We start from the raw sequence: 15,283 nt of genomic DNA, 5'->3' as shown, positions 1-15,283 counted from the left end.
GGGTTCGTGCAAAAGGTGTTCCACATTATTCTTATTTTCCTTGTCATTTACCTTATGCGACCTGAGGAGATGCATTTTCTCACGATTTCCAATGATTCGCTGGAAATCGTAAAGTGCAGTGCCTCTCCGAGGTTAGTCAATATTACCTTAGAGTTCGTGATATTAATGTTTACCTCAAGCACTCTTTTTTACCTGTCTAGGTTCTCGATCCTGCTTTTCAGTTCGTCCGCTTAGCTGCTTAGCCAAACATTGTCATCAACGAACCGGCGAATTCCCCATTCACTTTTAAATCCAAGACTTCACAGTGCAGTTATTTGACATCTCCTGTAGCCATTTAACATGGTGATTTTTTACCTTTAGAGATTTTTATTTTGAAAACACTGACAGATGCGTCTGTACGACCGGTTCAGCTGCATTGTACAGCAAAACCGACATAATACACCTATGATGAATAAAATATTAGACGATACCTTAAACCCAGCTTAAATAAACAACTTTTTTTTGTTTTTGGTCTTAAGCGGCCGCCAACAACAAAGGTGAGCACTCCTTTTAATATTTCTGAATCGGGAATGAAGTTCAAGTTGTCTAATATCCAAATTACTCATTTGAAAACTTTTTGATTTGGCTTTCTTTCATTAACTAATTATAAAATGGTTTCGGTGCACGTGGTATCACGCCGACATGAAATTAACGTCTAGATCGTCAAGGACACCAATGAAGTCTTTATTCGACGCATAAGAAGTGCGGAAGACGCAATTTTATAAGTATGGAATGGCAAAAAGCCAATTCAAGGAGGTTTGAAATGTGTATTTTCAACGTTCGACATTTTGAAAAAAAAACTGCAGAATAAGACAATTTTATAACACAGCTCCCCTCTGATGTTTACGGCCACCAATGCAATATAACCTTCCTCCCTAACATCAAATATAAAAATTTTTATGCGTAGATTTATGCTCATTAATCGTCTATTTTTTTATCCATGTGACATACATAATGTCCGCCTTGTGGTGCAACTGAACCCATCACACCGCACCGGCGTACCGCTCAGTTTTTAAAGGTTAAAAAAAGTCACCCTGTTTAACCAAACCTTGCCTCACCTAATTAACTCTTACTTTCATCAAGAACTAACTATTAAAAAGTCACAACTAAATTCCCCACAACTTCCTTGCGTGCAAGGTGGGCAACAGCGCTGTGGGTAAAATGCACATGAAGGGAAGAAAAGAAAGGATAAGCGCTGCTCGTCTCCCCTTCAAATTAGTTCTGCCCACCGCGCTGATGTCCACCATCAATCTGAGCCAATTTCTCCAGCTTTCTTCCAAAATTCTTTCTGCAAATGATCAGCAAGCCGCGTTAAAGAACTACGCAATAGTTCATCATTTCATTCAATCTATGTGTCCTTGTCCTTTCCACGTAGATGTTTTCCTTCCTTATATTCGTACTGTGAACAGTAGGGTCAATTTTCAGTCTCTGACTCTGAGCCTCCTCTTTAAAATTTTATCTCTTTTTTTGAACATTTCAGTTTTTGTCAAGAATAAAGTATTGTTGACCTGAATTACATTCGCGACCCAAGCTCTGGCAAGTGGGACCAATGTTCGTATTCATTTCCTTAAAGGTGCACTGAATAAGCGATGCCCTACCCAACGAGGGAATCAGACAGCAACGCCACAAGCGCAAACACTGACGCAGCTGGGCTACGATGCGGAGGGGCATACATGCTGTCGCACACATGAATCGTGACGGTGTGTTACGGGAGTTCGAGCAGAAGCGGTCGTTCCCTTATCAAGTACACTGGCAATAGATGCCGCGAAAATTATGCGCAAAGCACACTTGATTGAGGCCGAACCTTGAGACGCCTTTTTTATCTGGCTCAAGAAAGAACGCTAGCATGAATTACACTGCGAGGCTTTTACTTCAGCATTCAGCTCCATTCATTCTAGACATTTTCGAGGAGTACCCACGAAATGAAACCGCAGTAAAAGCTGCAAGCGGAAGGCTACCCTCTCTTCCTGAAAACAGATAAAACAAAACATTGAATTCCAAAGTAATTCTGAAGAATAAATCAATCGCTGACTTATGAAAATTGAACACTTCAAAAATTCAAAGAAGCTCAATTTTATCTGGTGACTTACAAACGTGGGTATCCACTGAACACTGTTCGCACCCTGTGCTGTAACGGAAAAGCCAGATTTCGGCAAAAAGCCCGGCATACAGTCAAACTAGACGTAGGTGCATTGGGATGTTTGCAGCCTGATTTCAGATGCTCTCCCCACTGTGCATACCTGCAAGGCGCTGGGCACCTCGGCACTCCACACGTCGCCGGCCGAGGTCATGAGCGACCCGAAGTCGGAGAGCACCGCGTCGGACCACTCTGTGAGGAAGAGAGGCGCCGCTGGCTGCGATATGAGAAGCCCACTTCGAGGGCAGCTTGCGACTCGGATTAGAGCCAAGAGCAAAGCGGCGAATGCCTCTCAAAAGAGGCCCTCCAGCCAGTGGTGTCGACGGTTTGTCATGACGTCGTGGTCGTCGCCTAGCTTGATCTCGCAGCCAGCTGCCAGAGGGCTTAGCAAAATGAAATTGACATAGAGGTCCTGGAAATCGGTCGACGCCATTGGCTAGAGAAGGACATTTACCTGGAGTGCATTTGCCCGCCGCTTCTTGCCCACGAAAAAAACCAGCGACGTCACGGTACGCGCTGCCATCGTGATCCACGTGTTCTTGGTGATGCAACGGTCATTGCTAGTACAGTCGTACGCACGCTTCTCTAGACCTCTACAATACCGCGCTCTCTTGTGCATTTATGCCAATCGCCCCTGCTTGGCAGCTCCGCTACACCTCTCCACTACATCGCAAGTTAAAACACGGTCCATGGCAATGTCATCATCATCAGCCTAACTACGCCCACTGCAGGGCAAAGGCCTCTCCCATGTCTCTCCAATTAACCCTGACCTTCGCCAGTAGCGGCCACCATATTTCCGCAGATTTCTTAATCTGACCCGCTCACCTAATTTTCCGCCGCCCCCTGCTACGCTTGCCTTCTCTTGGATTCCACTCCGTTGCCCTTCAGGACCAGCAGCTATCTTGCCTTCGCATTACATGCCCTGCCCAAGCCCACCTCTTCCTCTTGATTTCGACTAGGATGTCATTAACCCCTGTTTGTTCCCTCACCCACTCCGCCCGCTTCCGATCTCTTAACGTTGCACCTATCATTTTCCTTTCCATAGCTCGCCGCGTTGTCCTTAACTTAAGCGGAACCCTCTTTGTTAGTCTCCACGTTTCTGCCCCATAGGTGAGTACCGGTAAGATACAGCTCACTTGCATAGAAAACCCTGGGCCGCTCGGAAATGACGCAACTGTGTTCCCCGATGCGCCGTTCAAGCGCTCTAGACAGGTGCGCGCAGTTGTATGGCTGACATTGTGCGGGAAAAGCAGCACGCGAGGAGCAATGCACAAGAAACAGGAAGAAGACACAAGTCAGTGTCTCGCTCGTGTGTACTGTTCCTGTCGCGTTGTTTTCCATGGCTGCGCGTACTTGGCAGCGCGCTTTTCTAAACTGGTGCCACACGACTCCTACCTCCACGCTGCTTGGCGAGTAGGGTGAAGGCCATGCTGTTGAACACAATGGAGCACACGTTGGCGACTGCGTGGACTTGCACCGTCTGCGAGTTGAAAAGCGTTGAAGACAGGCGTGGTCATGGACCCTGGAGCACTCACCCTAGACACCGCTATTAGGGACCTGCAGATCTCTTCGAAGATCTTGCGTGAGTCGTCGCCCTTCTCGACCGGAAGTTTCATGTGGTAGTACTTCCGGTAGCCGTCTCGGACCACCTGCTCGCAGTTCCACAGGCCCTGAGCATATAAAAAGCCTGATTACAGGGGGTAGCCTCCACGCCATCAGGGCCATGGCAATACCCGCTTTTGCGTGCATTCACTGTAATCACATTTATTCCCCTTTCAGAGGGCACTCCCGCATTTCATTAAAACATATGCCTTTCATTCTGCCGTTGCTTATGCTAGAATAACCCTTCCTCCACGCCCATTGATTTCTACATTGAGTGTCTACCTATACTATCTGCCCTATCATGAGTCAATTTGCTTAACCCAACAATTATTGCCATCAGGAAAGACCTTAGTCGTTTATCCTTTCTTGTCCCATTTCATTCATTTCCTATCCGAGGTCACTCAGGAATTCATGGTAACGAGTGAGCCGGCCAGGCTGCAGGTCTATAGTGATGAAAAGTATGCCTGTGGACACACTTCACCCTTTCGCGACATTGAGCTCGTTCACGCTAATATTGTTCTTCAGTTATTTTGTGGAGCACTTTTTGGCGTGAAATTAATGGCGACACAAAATTAAGAAATTTGATCCCGGACACCCTTAGTATTTGTCCATCTAAAACAACCCTCACAACTTTACCCACTGGGCATCGAGGTACCTTTAGGAGTTCTGACTCCTACTTGCGTCTCTCAGGTGAAGGCCTTCTGCTCATCGAGTATTGCACCTCCCTCGTGTGAACTGTAGCACTTTGCGTTACCGGCATGAGCCGACGCTCCGCTACAACCAAGGACAAGGAAGCCAGTCTCTCTTGTGGCTGGCTACGCCACGCTACGCTGCAAGATCCGTCCTTGGATCTCGATCTCTCCAAGCACGCCGGATAAACAAATACCTATAACTGGTGGAGGTCCTGGGACTCCGTGATCACATATCATGATCTTACCCGTTATTTTAAACTAGACATGACAGCTTTCCCCCTCCGGACAAAAACCTGACTACACAACAAGAGGTTACGTGGCGTCGTCTACAGACGAGATTGACACCCACCCCGTCACCACTCGCACACATCTATCCGGATCTATACGACCCAAACTGTAAACACTGGCCAACGAGCCAACTACGAGCACATCCTGTGGTTATAACTGGATCACCTCCGGGTGGTCAAGTTATACCGCTCCTTCTCTCGAGCGATGGGAGACCGTGCTGACTAGCTCTGGCCCCAGAACGCAAGTTTTGGTGGCGGAGTGCGCTGACAATGTCGCAGAGGGCTACGTACTCTCGACCACTTAACGCAACCTCTTACCAAGCTCTTTCTGGCGAACAAAATGTTTTACAATAACAATGAACATCCCAAATCGACTCAGGCTATGACAGACGCCGTAGTGAAAGGCTCCGGAAATTTCAACCACCTGGGGTTCTTTAACGTGCACTGACATCGCACAGTACAAGGGCCTCTAGAATTTCGCCTTCATCGAAATTCAGCCGCTGCGGCCGAGATCGAACCCGCGTCTTTCGGGTCGGCAGCCGAGCGCCGTAACCACTGAGAAACCGCGGCGGGGGAAAAGGGGAAAAGCACTTATGTGGATTCCTCACGTCAGATCTCAGATGGAATGAATGTGTTTCATACATTACAAAAAAGGCTATGCAGAAACTAGGTTACATGAAAAAAACCCTTCAGAACTCTACTCAAGAGATAAAACTCCTTCTCTACAAAACTTTTATTACACCCGCTATGCTTCAGCAGTCTGGGATCCGTACACTCAGTTAAACATTGCCAAACTCGAAAGCATCCAAAAAAAGCAGCTCGATTCATCTATAGTTCATATAGGCCACCACGGTGGCTCAGTGGGGATGGCGCTCGGCTGCTCACCCCAAAGACGCGGGTTCGATCTCGGCCGCTGGCGATCGAATTTCGATGTAGGCGAAATTCTAGAGGCCCGTGTACTGTGCGATGTCCGTGCACATTAAAGAACCCCAGGTGGTCGAAATTTCTGGAGCCCTTCACTACGGCTTCCATCATAACTCGAGTCGCTTTGGAGCATTAAACCACTATAACCCAAACTATAGTTCCTAAATCTGGCGTACCTCAGCAACTGCACTCGTGGAAAGATAATTTAGAACCATTACAACTGCGGCAGTGTTATCAGCGAAGGAAACACATGCATCTACTCTACTATAGTAAGCTTGGTATAGACAGTAGCATTTATATTGCACCTGTTATACGGCGATGTACACATTCAAGCAATTCCAAACAATTAAAAGAATATATGTGCCGAACAGATGCCTTTCAAGATTTCTTTTTTTTTCCAAAACTGTCCATCAGTAGAACGCTCTGCCTTCTGACGCTGTGGAATGCCTGACTGCCGAGTCTTTCATAAAAACTGAATAGCATACGTTAGCTCAACCTGAGCGTTTCGGTTCGCGCTAGGCTTCAGGTGTTATCACTTTGCTCATCAATCTTTGTGGTTGGTATCTTCAGTTTGCTGATGGAACAGCGAATGTCTTCATTTTCTGTTTATCTGCCAAAGCGAGCTGCTGATTCCCGTGGTCTCGTGTTGTGTGTCAGCCTTGTTTCTATACGCCTGAAAACCGAAAGCTTGTACAGAACATTTTTTTTCTTCTTTTTTTGCTGTTTTTCTTTCTTAGTGTATATCTGTTCAAGCAGGCGGATTACACCACTGGTGTCATTATCAAGTCTGGTAGCGCTTTTTCTCCTTTGTTGTACTTTCTTCACTATGTATGCTCACTCCTGCCAAAGGCCTTCTGCGAAGGCTGGGAGTACTTCTCAAATAAATATAGTACTTCTGAAAAGGTGGTTTTAAAGATACTACCAACAAAATAAAACGTGATATTATTGCAGGGTAACATTTCTCGGCAGCCCTGCTTCAAATGGCAGCGCCGCTGGCAGGATAGTTCCAGTGTGTCTTCCTAAAAACATTAGAAGCGATGATAGGAAGCCAGAGAAAACCATTTAGGAAACGGTGATTAGCTACAGGAAAAAGAAAGTAAGGCGTCCGAAAATTCCACTGGCAAAAGTAACAAAAATAACACCATAATTTGCACTGAGGCCGGTTCATAAAGTGCTCGATGTAAACTTCAGCGGCGTTGGCCGATTACATGCACAGCCTTGACGTTTTAATGCTACAAGGAGCAACCGTCCACTACGGGCTGACATTACTTGTTTGGTTAAAACACAACTTCGACTTAAAAACTCAAGTACTGCCGTCGCTGTTCTTATCATGGGGAAATAAATAGTCATAAAATATGCCAGTAGTTTCAGTCTTGTCCAGCAGTAGGCTATACCTGAAATATTTTTCTATCAGACGACTGATTTGTTCCAACATTGGCTTGCTCTTGCACCCGAAGTAATGCATAGTATGAGAGCTTAGAATCCAAAATGAATAAAGAAAGGAGCTTATGGAGAAACTCTAAAAAGGCGACCAACTGTTTTGCCTAGGTCAGCAGCGAGACTGTTAGCATAAATAATCCACGATGAACTTTCTTCAAACAACACACCTAAGAACATCGACGTTTTGATACGTGCTATTCTGTTGCCTTCGAACGCGCGCTCTAAAGTACGGTTAGGAAAATATTTACATGGAAGCACCCTGTTTCTAGGCTAGGGACACTTGAAAGCTCTAGTCTAGTCTATATCAAAGTTCGTTGTCGTGGCTACCAGTGTGACGACTTGCAGAAAAAAAATATATTGTCGAACCGTTTTTCATAACTGCAAGCTGAGAAAGAGAGGGCGTTAATGCTCCGTCTATTTCTCTTCAGGATGCCACCATGCATTACCTATCTGAGAAGTTCAGGCGTGCGTGGCCCATGATTACTTCAACCCACGGCACATTTCGTTCTTTGCGCTCGCCTTGTTTACCTAGAGTGAAAAGTGTGAGTTATTAAGTAAGCAGCTGTAAATGCGCACTTCCTCAATGTTATACTGCAAATTATCACGTAGCTAGCGCTTCACACATGACTCACATGGTATACATGGCGGACATCTCTTTTAAGGTCTGTCGGTAAAGTCCTGTTCATCAGTTGAAAACATCTGCAAATGCCCTCAATCCTAATCTGATTATTTTGACAATTTCTATTCAGTGGTCATAATTTGTACTCATTACTTGTTCTTAGCTCATCATCGCTATCGTTATTTGCCCAACTACATCCACCGCAGGACTAACCTTGCGCTGTGCCAGCTGCGACCGCAGCATCCCCGCCACCGTACTGAAGTTACATCCACGCATCTGACTCTCTGCTTCGACTCCTACGATAGCCGTCCCTTGGAACTCACACCAGTATCCGAAATGACCACTGTATTCCTACGGTTCACATCACACGTCTCACCTAAGACTCCGTCCTACTCTTGAAAATATCGCTTTTTCGTTTCCAATTTTAACTTTGTTTCAATCATTTTCCGTTTCATACTTCTCCTCAATTTATATTGCTACCTTTCCATTAACGTTGAGTTCTTCCCAGCAGGAAAGCACTAGCACACAACCATCATTACTAACTTTTTCTCGGGGGATTATGATATACTTATTTTCGTGCCCCGAGAGCAGCTGCCAAATGCACTCCGCAACAGGTTTCACTTCCAAGTTGCCATCAGGCAGCCATAAAGGTCAGCATTCTCGGGAGACCAGTTACGGCTTCCTTGGAACCTTCTGTTCATAACTAAAACAAAATCAAAATGCGAACAGTTCTCGAAAACCTCCGAGAGATGCCAGAGGGAAACCATGTGAGCAGCTCTTGCAAGCACTCGGCGTTAAAAACAGAGAGCTCCTAGGGAGCGTGATTTCACCAAATTTACGAGGAGAGGTTGGCTCAAAAGAGCGCTCAATTGTAAGACGATGGGAGAGTCCATAGTAAACGGCGACCTGGTCGGTGCAGAGGAACGCCTAGGCACCAAATCCTGGGCAGCCATCAAGTAACGCCTCTCACCGAGACCATCTTTCGCAGGCTGAAGAACTTGGGCACGGCGAAGCGCAGCGTCGCTCGCTCGTGCATCAGCCGCTCGACATCGTCATCCTCCATGCAGCCGCCCCGCATGGCGAAAGCCACCGCCTTGCGGAGGGCGCCCTTGCCGCTCATCTGGAAGATGTCCTGCGTCCGAGGAGAGCGAGGCCACAAAAGTCCCTTGCAAAGATTTCTTTAGTCGGTCTATAAACTCTTCATGGACCTTTGTCAATACGTTTTCTAGGCTTTATGAAAGGATTTTAGCGCCAAGACTACAAACAAGAGCCCCCGCGATGGCTCAGTGGTTACGGTGCCCGACTGCTGACCCAAAAGACGCGGGTTCGATCCCGGCCGCGCTGGTTGAATTTCTATGGAGGCAAAATTCTTCAGGCTCGTGTACTGTGCGATGTCAGTGCACGTTAAGGAACCCCAGGTGGTTGAAATTTCCGGACCCCTTCACTACGGCGTCCCTCATAGCCCGAGTCGCTTTGGGACGTTAAACCACATAAACCAAACCTAACTAAACCAAATTACTAACCAGATAAAAGACACACGGTGCTTAAAAAAAGCGACTAACCTATTTAACATACTGGTGGTGTTCTCTGCCTTTAGAAAGCTTGCTCAGCTAATCTATTCATTGTGGAAACCAAAAGGTTTGGCACTCAGAGGAGGTGTGGTCAAAGCGCAGGTGTACCGGTGCTGTCTCTTTCTCTTGTATAGTCTTGGCGCTACAACCTTGCTTAATGTCTGACAGACAAGTGGACCAAAAATCAACTCTCTCAAATCCACGAACGCGCTGTTGCGGCTTCCCTCATTCAGCGGGTCCAAACAATCTGATCAAGACCACAAGATCTTGCCGCAGATCTGATGCAAGTGCGTGGTGAATTATGCAGTTGTGTCTACCCTAAGAATATCATGAATTCCGTGGAGCGGCGCTCGTTGCACAAGGCGAAATGAAATAGAGACCACTGCCGATCACGTGCCACCATACCTTATGTACCTCTGATAAGCGAAGTGTTGGGACGTGTCGTGCGTGCGTATGCGACGTGCACGTTGCCCACGTTGCCGCCGGCAAGTTATGGCACAAACTGGTGAACGAGAAAGAAAAACTAAGTGAAGAAATATTTAAGTGCGTCATTCACAAGATTCCCTGCGCTGGGTGCGACCACGTTTACGTGGACGAGAGCGGGAATTTTGAAAGGTGTTTGAAAGAACACATGAAGAACGTAGAAAACAAGAAAGTTGTTTCCAGTGCGCTTGCTGAGCACGCCGTATCGGCAGAACATCAGATCTGCTTGCAAGATGCTTCTGTGATCAACTAATGGAATGGCCTCTCAAAGCTGTACCTTGCGCCACGAAAATAGTCTCCCGTCAACGTATGATGCATTGGGCGATTATTGAAAGGTAAATAAACGACGCTTCTTAAGCTCATTTCCGAGTGAACAAGGCTTCCGTATGGAAGCCGACACATCGTTATCTATTGACCCAAACCTATGGTCGGCGTTAACCTTTCAAGCTGCAAAATGAACTCATTCCCCGACCACACGAGGTTTCCGTTTTCGTTTTGTGGGGTTTAACGTCTCAAAGCGACTCTGGCTATGAGGGAAGTCGTAGTGGCGCGCTCCGAAAATTTCGACCACCTGGGGTTCTTTAACGTTCACTGACATTACACTGTACGTGGCGACTCTAGCATTTCGCTTCCATCCAAATGCGACTGCGGCAGCCGGGATCGAACCCGCGTCTCTCGGGTCAGCAGCCGAGCGGCTAAACACCTAGCCACCGTGACGGGGCTAGCTAGACGAGATTTCGTCGTTCTTTAGCTTTCAGAGTTTATTACCTTTCTATAGACAAATCTTGTAGACTTGTCTATGGGCAATACCAATGCAATAGAGAATCTATACATTTTTTTATAGAACAGATAAAAAGAAAAGTCGACAAGCAGTCAATAGAGCCTAAAAAAAGATAGTAGAAGTCGAGAGACCATTTTTTACAAGAGGTGCCCTCTTTGTGTGATTCGGAAATTGGCGGTAGGGAAGCGAATGGCGTGCCAGCAAGGGCGAATCGGTAATTCTTTGCCTGTAGTGAGCGCACCGAGCAAAATGACAGCGAATTAATGAAAACTGCAATGCGGGGCCATGCGGGCGAGAACCAGGTTCGACGACCACGTACACAGAGTTCTGTGGATGAACGGCGACAACTTACGTTTGATGCTGGAAAGAAGACATTTCCGAGGACTGTGACGAAAAAGCGGTCGTGGTAGGGATTGTGAAACCTCTTTGCTCTCTCGTTGTTGTCTTCCTGCAAGAAGTGCATCAGCAAACGATTCAATCGGCATATCGGTGGTCAGGTCACTTTGGTCTGCGAAATGAGCCACAAACGCAAAGCGCACATTTGTTTTGGATGGTTGGATGTAGACACTGCAGCTAAAATTGTATGCCCTCACATAGCACTATGGGCTTTCCCAGGAAGTGAAATTAGGGGGTTGTTTAAATTTCAAGGTGTGTGTGTGGGGGGGGGGGGGGGGGAGTTGAAAGGTGAGAAGTAGAGGTAGTAATTTTTAAATGTTCATTTCGGTATACTCCTTCCCACAAGCTAGTTTTAGCTGATGTTTCCCTGCGAGTGTATGCCCTTCAGGTGGCGCTAAGAAATAAAATTTTCCGTCGTTTGTAAAAAAATTCGCGCGGATTAAGCAGGTGCCTTTAGAAACACCAGGGGTCTGGACACTCTCATCACTAGGCAGTTCATAGGAAAAGCACTGGCTTGCCCCATTAAACTTCCACTTGCAGCCCTGTTCGAATCTGGCTGTATATTAGCAACCACGATCGTCGTGAAATAAGATTTAAACAACAAAATTATAAACATTTTGAATTCTTTGCCAAGAAAAGCAAGAAAAATTCATTAAGTATTTTAAAATGACTGGCTTTATTATTAATAATCAAGACCATTGCCTTTCTTTTCAATTACTACTAACAAGAATTTTCTGGACACTTTGTTATATAGCAAAGTAAAATCTCTTGAGACGAAACGTTGCTACGTTCACAATCCACTTGTACTGTCAAGAACCATGGGGATCGATAAGTTTGTGTTTCTTTCCATTACTCTCGGCCAACAATTTATTTCTGCAGCTGTAAGGCTGTGCTCAAATGGGGTGTAATGGTAACAACTCCCTTATTAATACTCCACTTATGTTAATAATAAGTGTTCAAAAGAACACTGTTGCTTTGTCAGTTTCAGTGCTCAGTCATGCTCATCAGTTCGCTCATTCACTTTCATAGCTGCGCAAAGTCATCAGCAAATCGATGATAACAAAGGTACTCTCCATGATGTTTTGCCCCCCACTCTTCTCGATCCAGTTTCCTTAAGACCTCCCGTAAACATGCAGTGAAGATCGTTGGACAGATGTGTCTGACGCCCTTTCAATGAAAAATCTGTCGTTTTCCTCGTCGACGACTGTGGTCAGCGGCAAGCTGGAATAGATATTTTTCATTACTTTCAGATGTGCGTCTCCAACACCTTTTTTACGCACACAACTGCTCATGTTTCAACTGAATCCAGTGCTTTCAAGCAATCTCTGAAGGCTGAAGGTTTAACTTATAATCTGAGCATTCTTGTATAATATAATCTGCGTATCGTGCGTATCCGGCCTTTTCTCGAGCATCTCTTTCTGAAAACTAGCGAGATGCTTTCCATGAATTAAGTCGACACGTGCTTTAACCTCATTTGCGTTTACCTCATTTGCGTTCGTTTAACAAAGGAGAGTATCATTATCGATCTGTAATCATTCAAGTCCTTGCAATCATTCAAGCATTTGCCTAAGCTTCTGGCTCGCTCGTGTTCTGGAGTTATTGCGTATATTAGGGGGCGACTTTTTCTACCACAACATCAGCAGCATATTTCAACACATGCGCAGTTATTCGATCCTCACCTGCCAATGCTTTCCTTTTCATCATTTGTAGGGTCCTGTTTACTCCCTCTTTCTTAAATACGTAATTCCTCAATTTTGCGGCCTGAGATATGATCGTGCTGACAAAATTTATCTTCTGGGCAAACGGTTCGGTAATTCCTCGACTACTCCGACTGCCTTAATATGTTATGGACGGCACTGGCAGCTTTACACGTGTCGCTAAATACTTTGCCCGTGCATTTATCTGACCTTCGCCCATGGAAAGTTTCTTGTTCATGAATTTGAAGCTGCCTCACTTTTTTAGAACGTACTCAATCATCTCCATATGATACGTTCTCACGTCGCCTACCCTACACCAATCGATTAATTTGACAGTGTTGCCAGTTTTCTTCTATCTGCTGGGTCCGACACTTTCACTGTTTGCCGCTTCTTACTTAAAGGTTTCGTCTGGAAACGAGAAGAGGTTCCCATTATCCTGCCTTCCGGCTTTGCAGTCGACTATATTTCGCACTCTCTAAATAAAATATACCGGCCACATTGTGGCTAATAATCTCTATGGCAAGGTCGTCTTCCTTTATAAAAGCGTTATATCTGTCCTCCAGTGGCATCCTTAACTCCTGGACTTTCTAGCTTAACGTGAAGTTGATTACCTACTTATTCGACAGTTTCTTTACCCACTCCTTATATAAACCTAAATTAAATCTTAATCTCATCGTCCAATGCTGGCTACTTCTCACCTTGAGTAAATCTTTCACATCCGATACTATAACAAAATGGGCCGAAAATTTTAAATTTGTTACATTTTTGCTCTCACTGTTGGGCTGTTTCGAGACCACTTCCGGTTCTGCCGCTTCCAGAAGAAGGTATTCATTGTTCTTAAGTTTATCGCTTTGCGAGCTCTAGAAACAACTCCGCCCTCTTTTTCGTAAATCCTGTATCATTGTCACGTACTGTCCTTGTGTACTGTGCGATGTCAGTGCACGTTAAAGAACCCCAGGGGGTCGAAATTTCCGGAGCCCTTCACTAAGGCGTTCCTTCTGGCCTGAGTTGCTTTGGGACGTTAAACCCCATAAACCAACCAAACCAACCAGTCACGTACTGCCAAGTTGACGGCCTGCTTCTTGGATTCTTGTCACGGAAGTTTCCCATCAGTGCAATGCACTGCGTTCTTACCTTACTCGCTCTCGACGCCACGTCTTCACAGAAGCTTTCAATTACCTCCTCATCACGACTGGATGTAGGAGCGTAGGCCTGTGAAACCTTCAGCTTGTGTCCCTTGCACTTCCCTTTAGCGTTCACTGAAACCTGCTTACAAAGTTGCCAGTTTCGACGTATTATTTGCGCTTCCAAAATCTACGCAGAATGTCATAAACTGCGCTAGGGAACTTTTCTTTCGGACGAACCCCTCTTATGTTCACGCTCGTCGCCATCACTTATCAGGCGAACACACCCAACAGTTTATTTATTATTTATTTATTTACTCTGGGGCCGAAGCATTACAGAGAGGAGTGGGTGATACACAACAAAAACTGAGCAGGTGACGCAGCGCTACAATGTAAAATCAATTACAGCATCTTTAAACAAATCGGCGTTTGTAATGGAGGCGATGGAAGGGGGAAGGTGGTTCCATTCCTTAACAGTCTTGGGGATAAAAGAGGCGAAGTGTAAGTTGGTGAGTCTGCTGGGTACGCCAACTTTGAACTGGTGGTCACTGCGGGATGAAATGTAAGATGGCGGTACAAGCAACGTATCTCTGAGATGATGGTTTGAATGGTAGATTTTGTAGAATAGGAATAGGCGGGAAATTCTTCGACGAATTGAAAGATCCGGTATGTTTAAATTTGCTTTCATTTGAACTACACTTGCACTTCTATCATAGTTAGAAAAAATGAAACGGACAGCCCGATTTTGGATGGCTTCGATTTTCAGAATTAGTGAGTTAAGAGGAGGGTCCCGTACAGACGACGCATATTCAAGTTTTATCCTGACTATAGTCGGGTACAACTTAAGAAGGCAGCGGCATTTGCCCCTCAAAGGCGGATGCACGCAAGCCTCTACCAATAGGCGCGCACTTCAGGTGACGTCATCAGCCGGACGGCCAGTGACCCCGCCGACGAAGAACATGGCCGCCCGCGCTTCGAACTGGGCCGAGTCGCGTCAGCTGTGTGCTTCTTCCTTCGTCAGAGTGAATTCGAATTGTTTGTGGGCGTCTGTCATGCGGGAAATATCAATGAGAGCTTACGATGCACAATTTGTGCCGCGTGCGTTCGTTCTGAGCCGTGAGCCGACGAAAAAAAGATTACAGCGAACATCGATGACGCTGCGCTGCGCTTCGTCTGGAAACAGGATCCCGCGGCGACACACCGCTGCAAACAAGCATCGTGCGTGTTTGTCCTATGGTGTTTTGTTTTGCTCCTAAGTGAAGTTGTGACTAGGAGAGTTTGCCAAAGTCTGGTACCTACTGTGAGCGGCGGGTGTGTTTGTGTGCTGTGCCCCTGCGTTTCTCGTTGATGTGGCGAAGTGATGGAGCAAAACCATTATCAGGATAAATGAGAAAAGCGTGCGCGGATGAAACCAACCTACGAGTTCCTCAACCGAAAAGATTTGCAAAAGCAACCTCCAACGCAAAGGTTCGTTGCTGCCAGCTCAGCGCG

General features: G+C 46.0%; 1 protein-coding gene across 6 annotated transcripts in view; it reads right to left on the bottom strand.

The window, feature by feature from the left end:
* The window catches only part of LOC149325860 (uncharacterized), a 292,578-nt gene that overhangs the window by 54,539 nt on the left and 222,756 nt on the right, over positions 1 to 15,283 (bottom strand). For all 6 annotated transcript variants that reach the window (XM_089563537.1, XM_089563535.1, XM_089563539.1 and 3 more), the window contains 5 exons: positions 10,928 to 11,023; positions 8,711 to 8,872; positions 3,712 to 3,846; positions 3,572 to 3,656; positions 2,280 to 2,368 (listed from right to left, as the gene is read on the bottom strand). In XM_089563537.1, coding sequence (XP_089419663.1) covers positions 2,280 to 2,368; positions 3,572 to 3,656; positions 3,712 to 3,846; positions 8,711 to 8,872; positions 10,928 to 11,023 — 567 coding nt within the window. The remainder of the gene's footprint in view (positions 1 to 2,279; positions 2,369 to 3,571; positions 3,657 to 3,711; positions 3,847 to 8,710; positions 8,873 to 10,927; positions 11,024 to 15,283) is intronic.

Source organism: Amblyomma mixtum, chromosome 10, assembly GCF_055824585.1.
Source record: "Amblyomma mixtum isolate Tamu chromosome 10, ASM5582458v1, whole genome shotgun sequence".
NCBI classification, from domain to species: Eukaryota; Metazoa; Arthropoda; class Arachnida; order Ixodida; family Ixodidae; genus Amblyomma; species Amblyomma mixtum.
The sequence above is the reverse complement of the archived record's forward strand: the minus strand, read 5'-3'. Positions and strand labels throughout refer to the sequence as shown.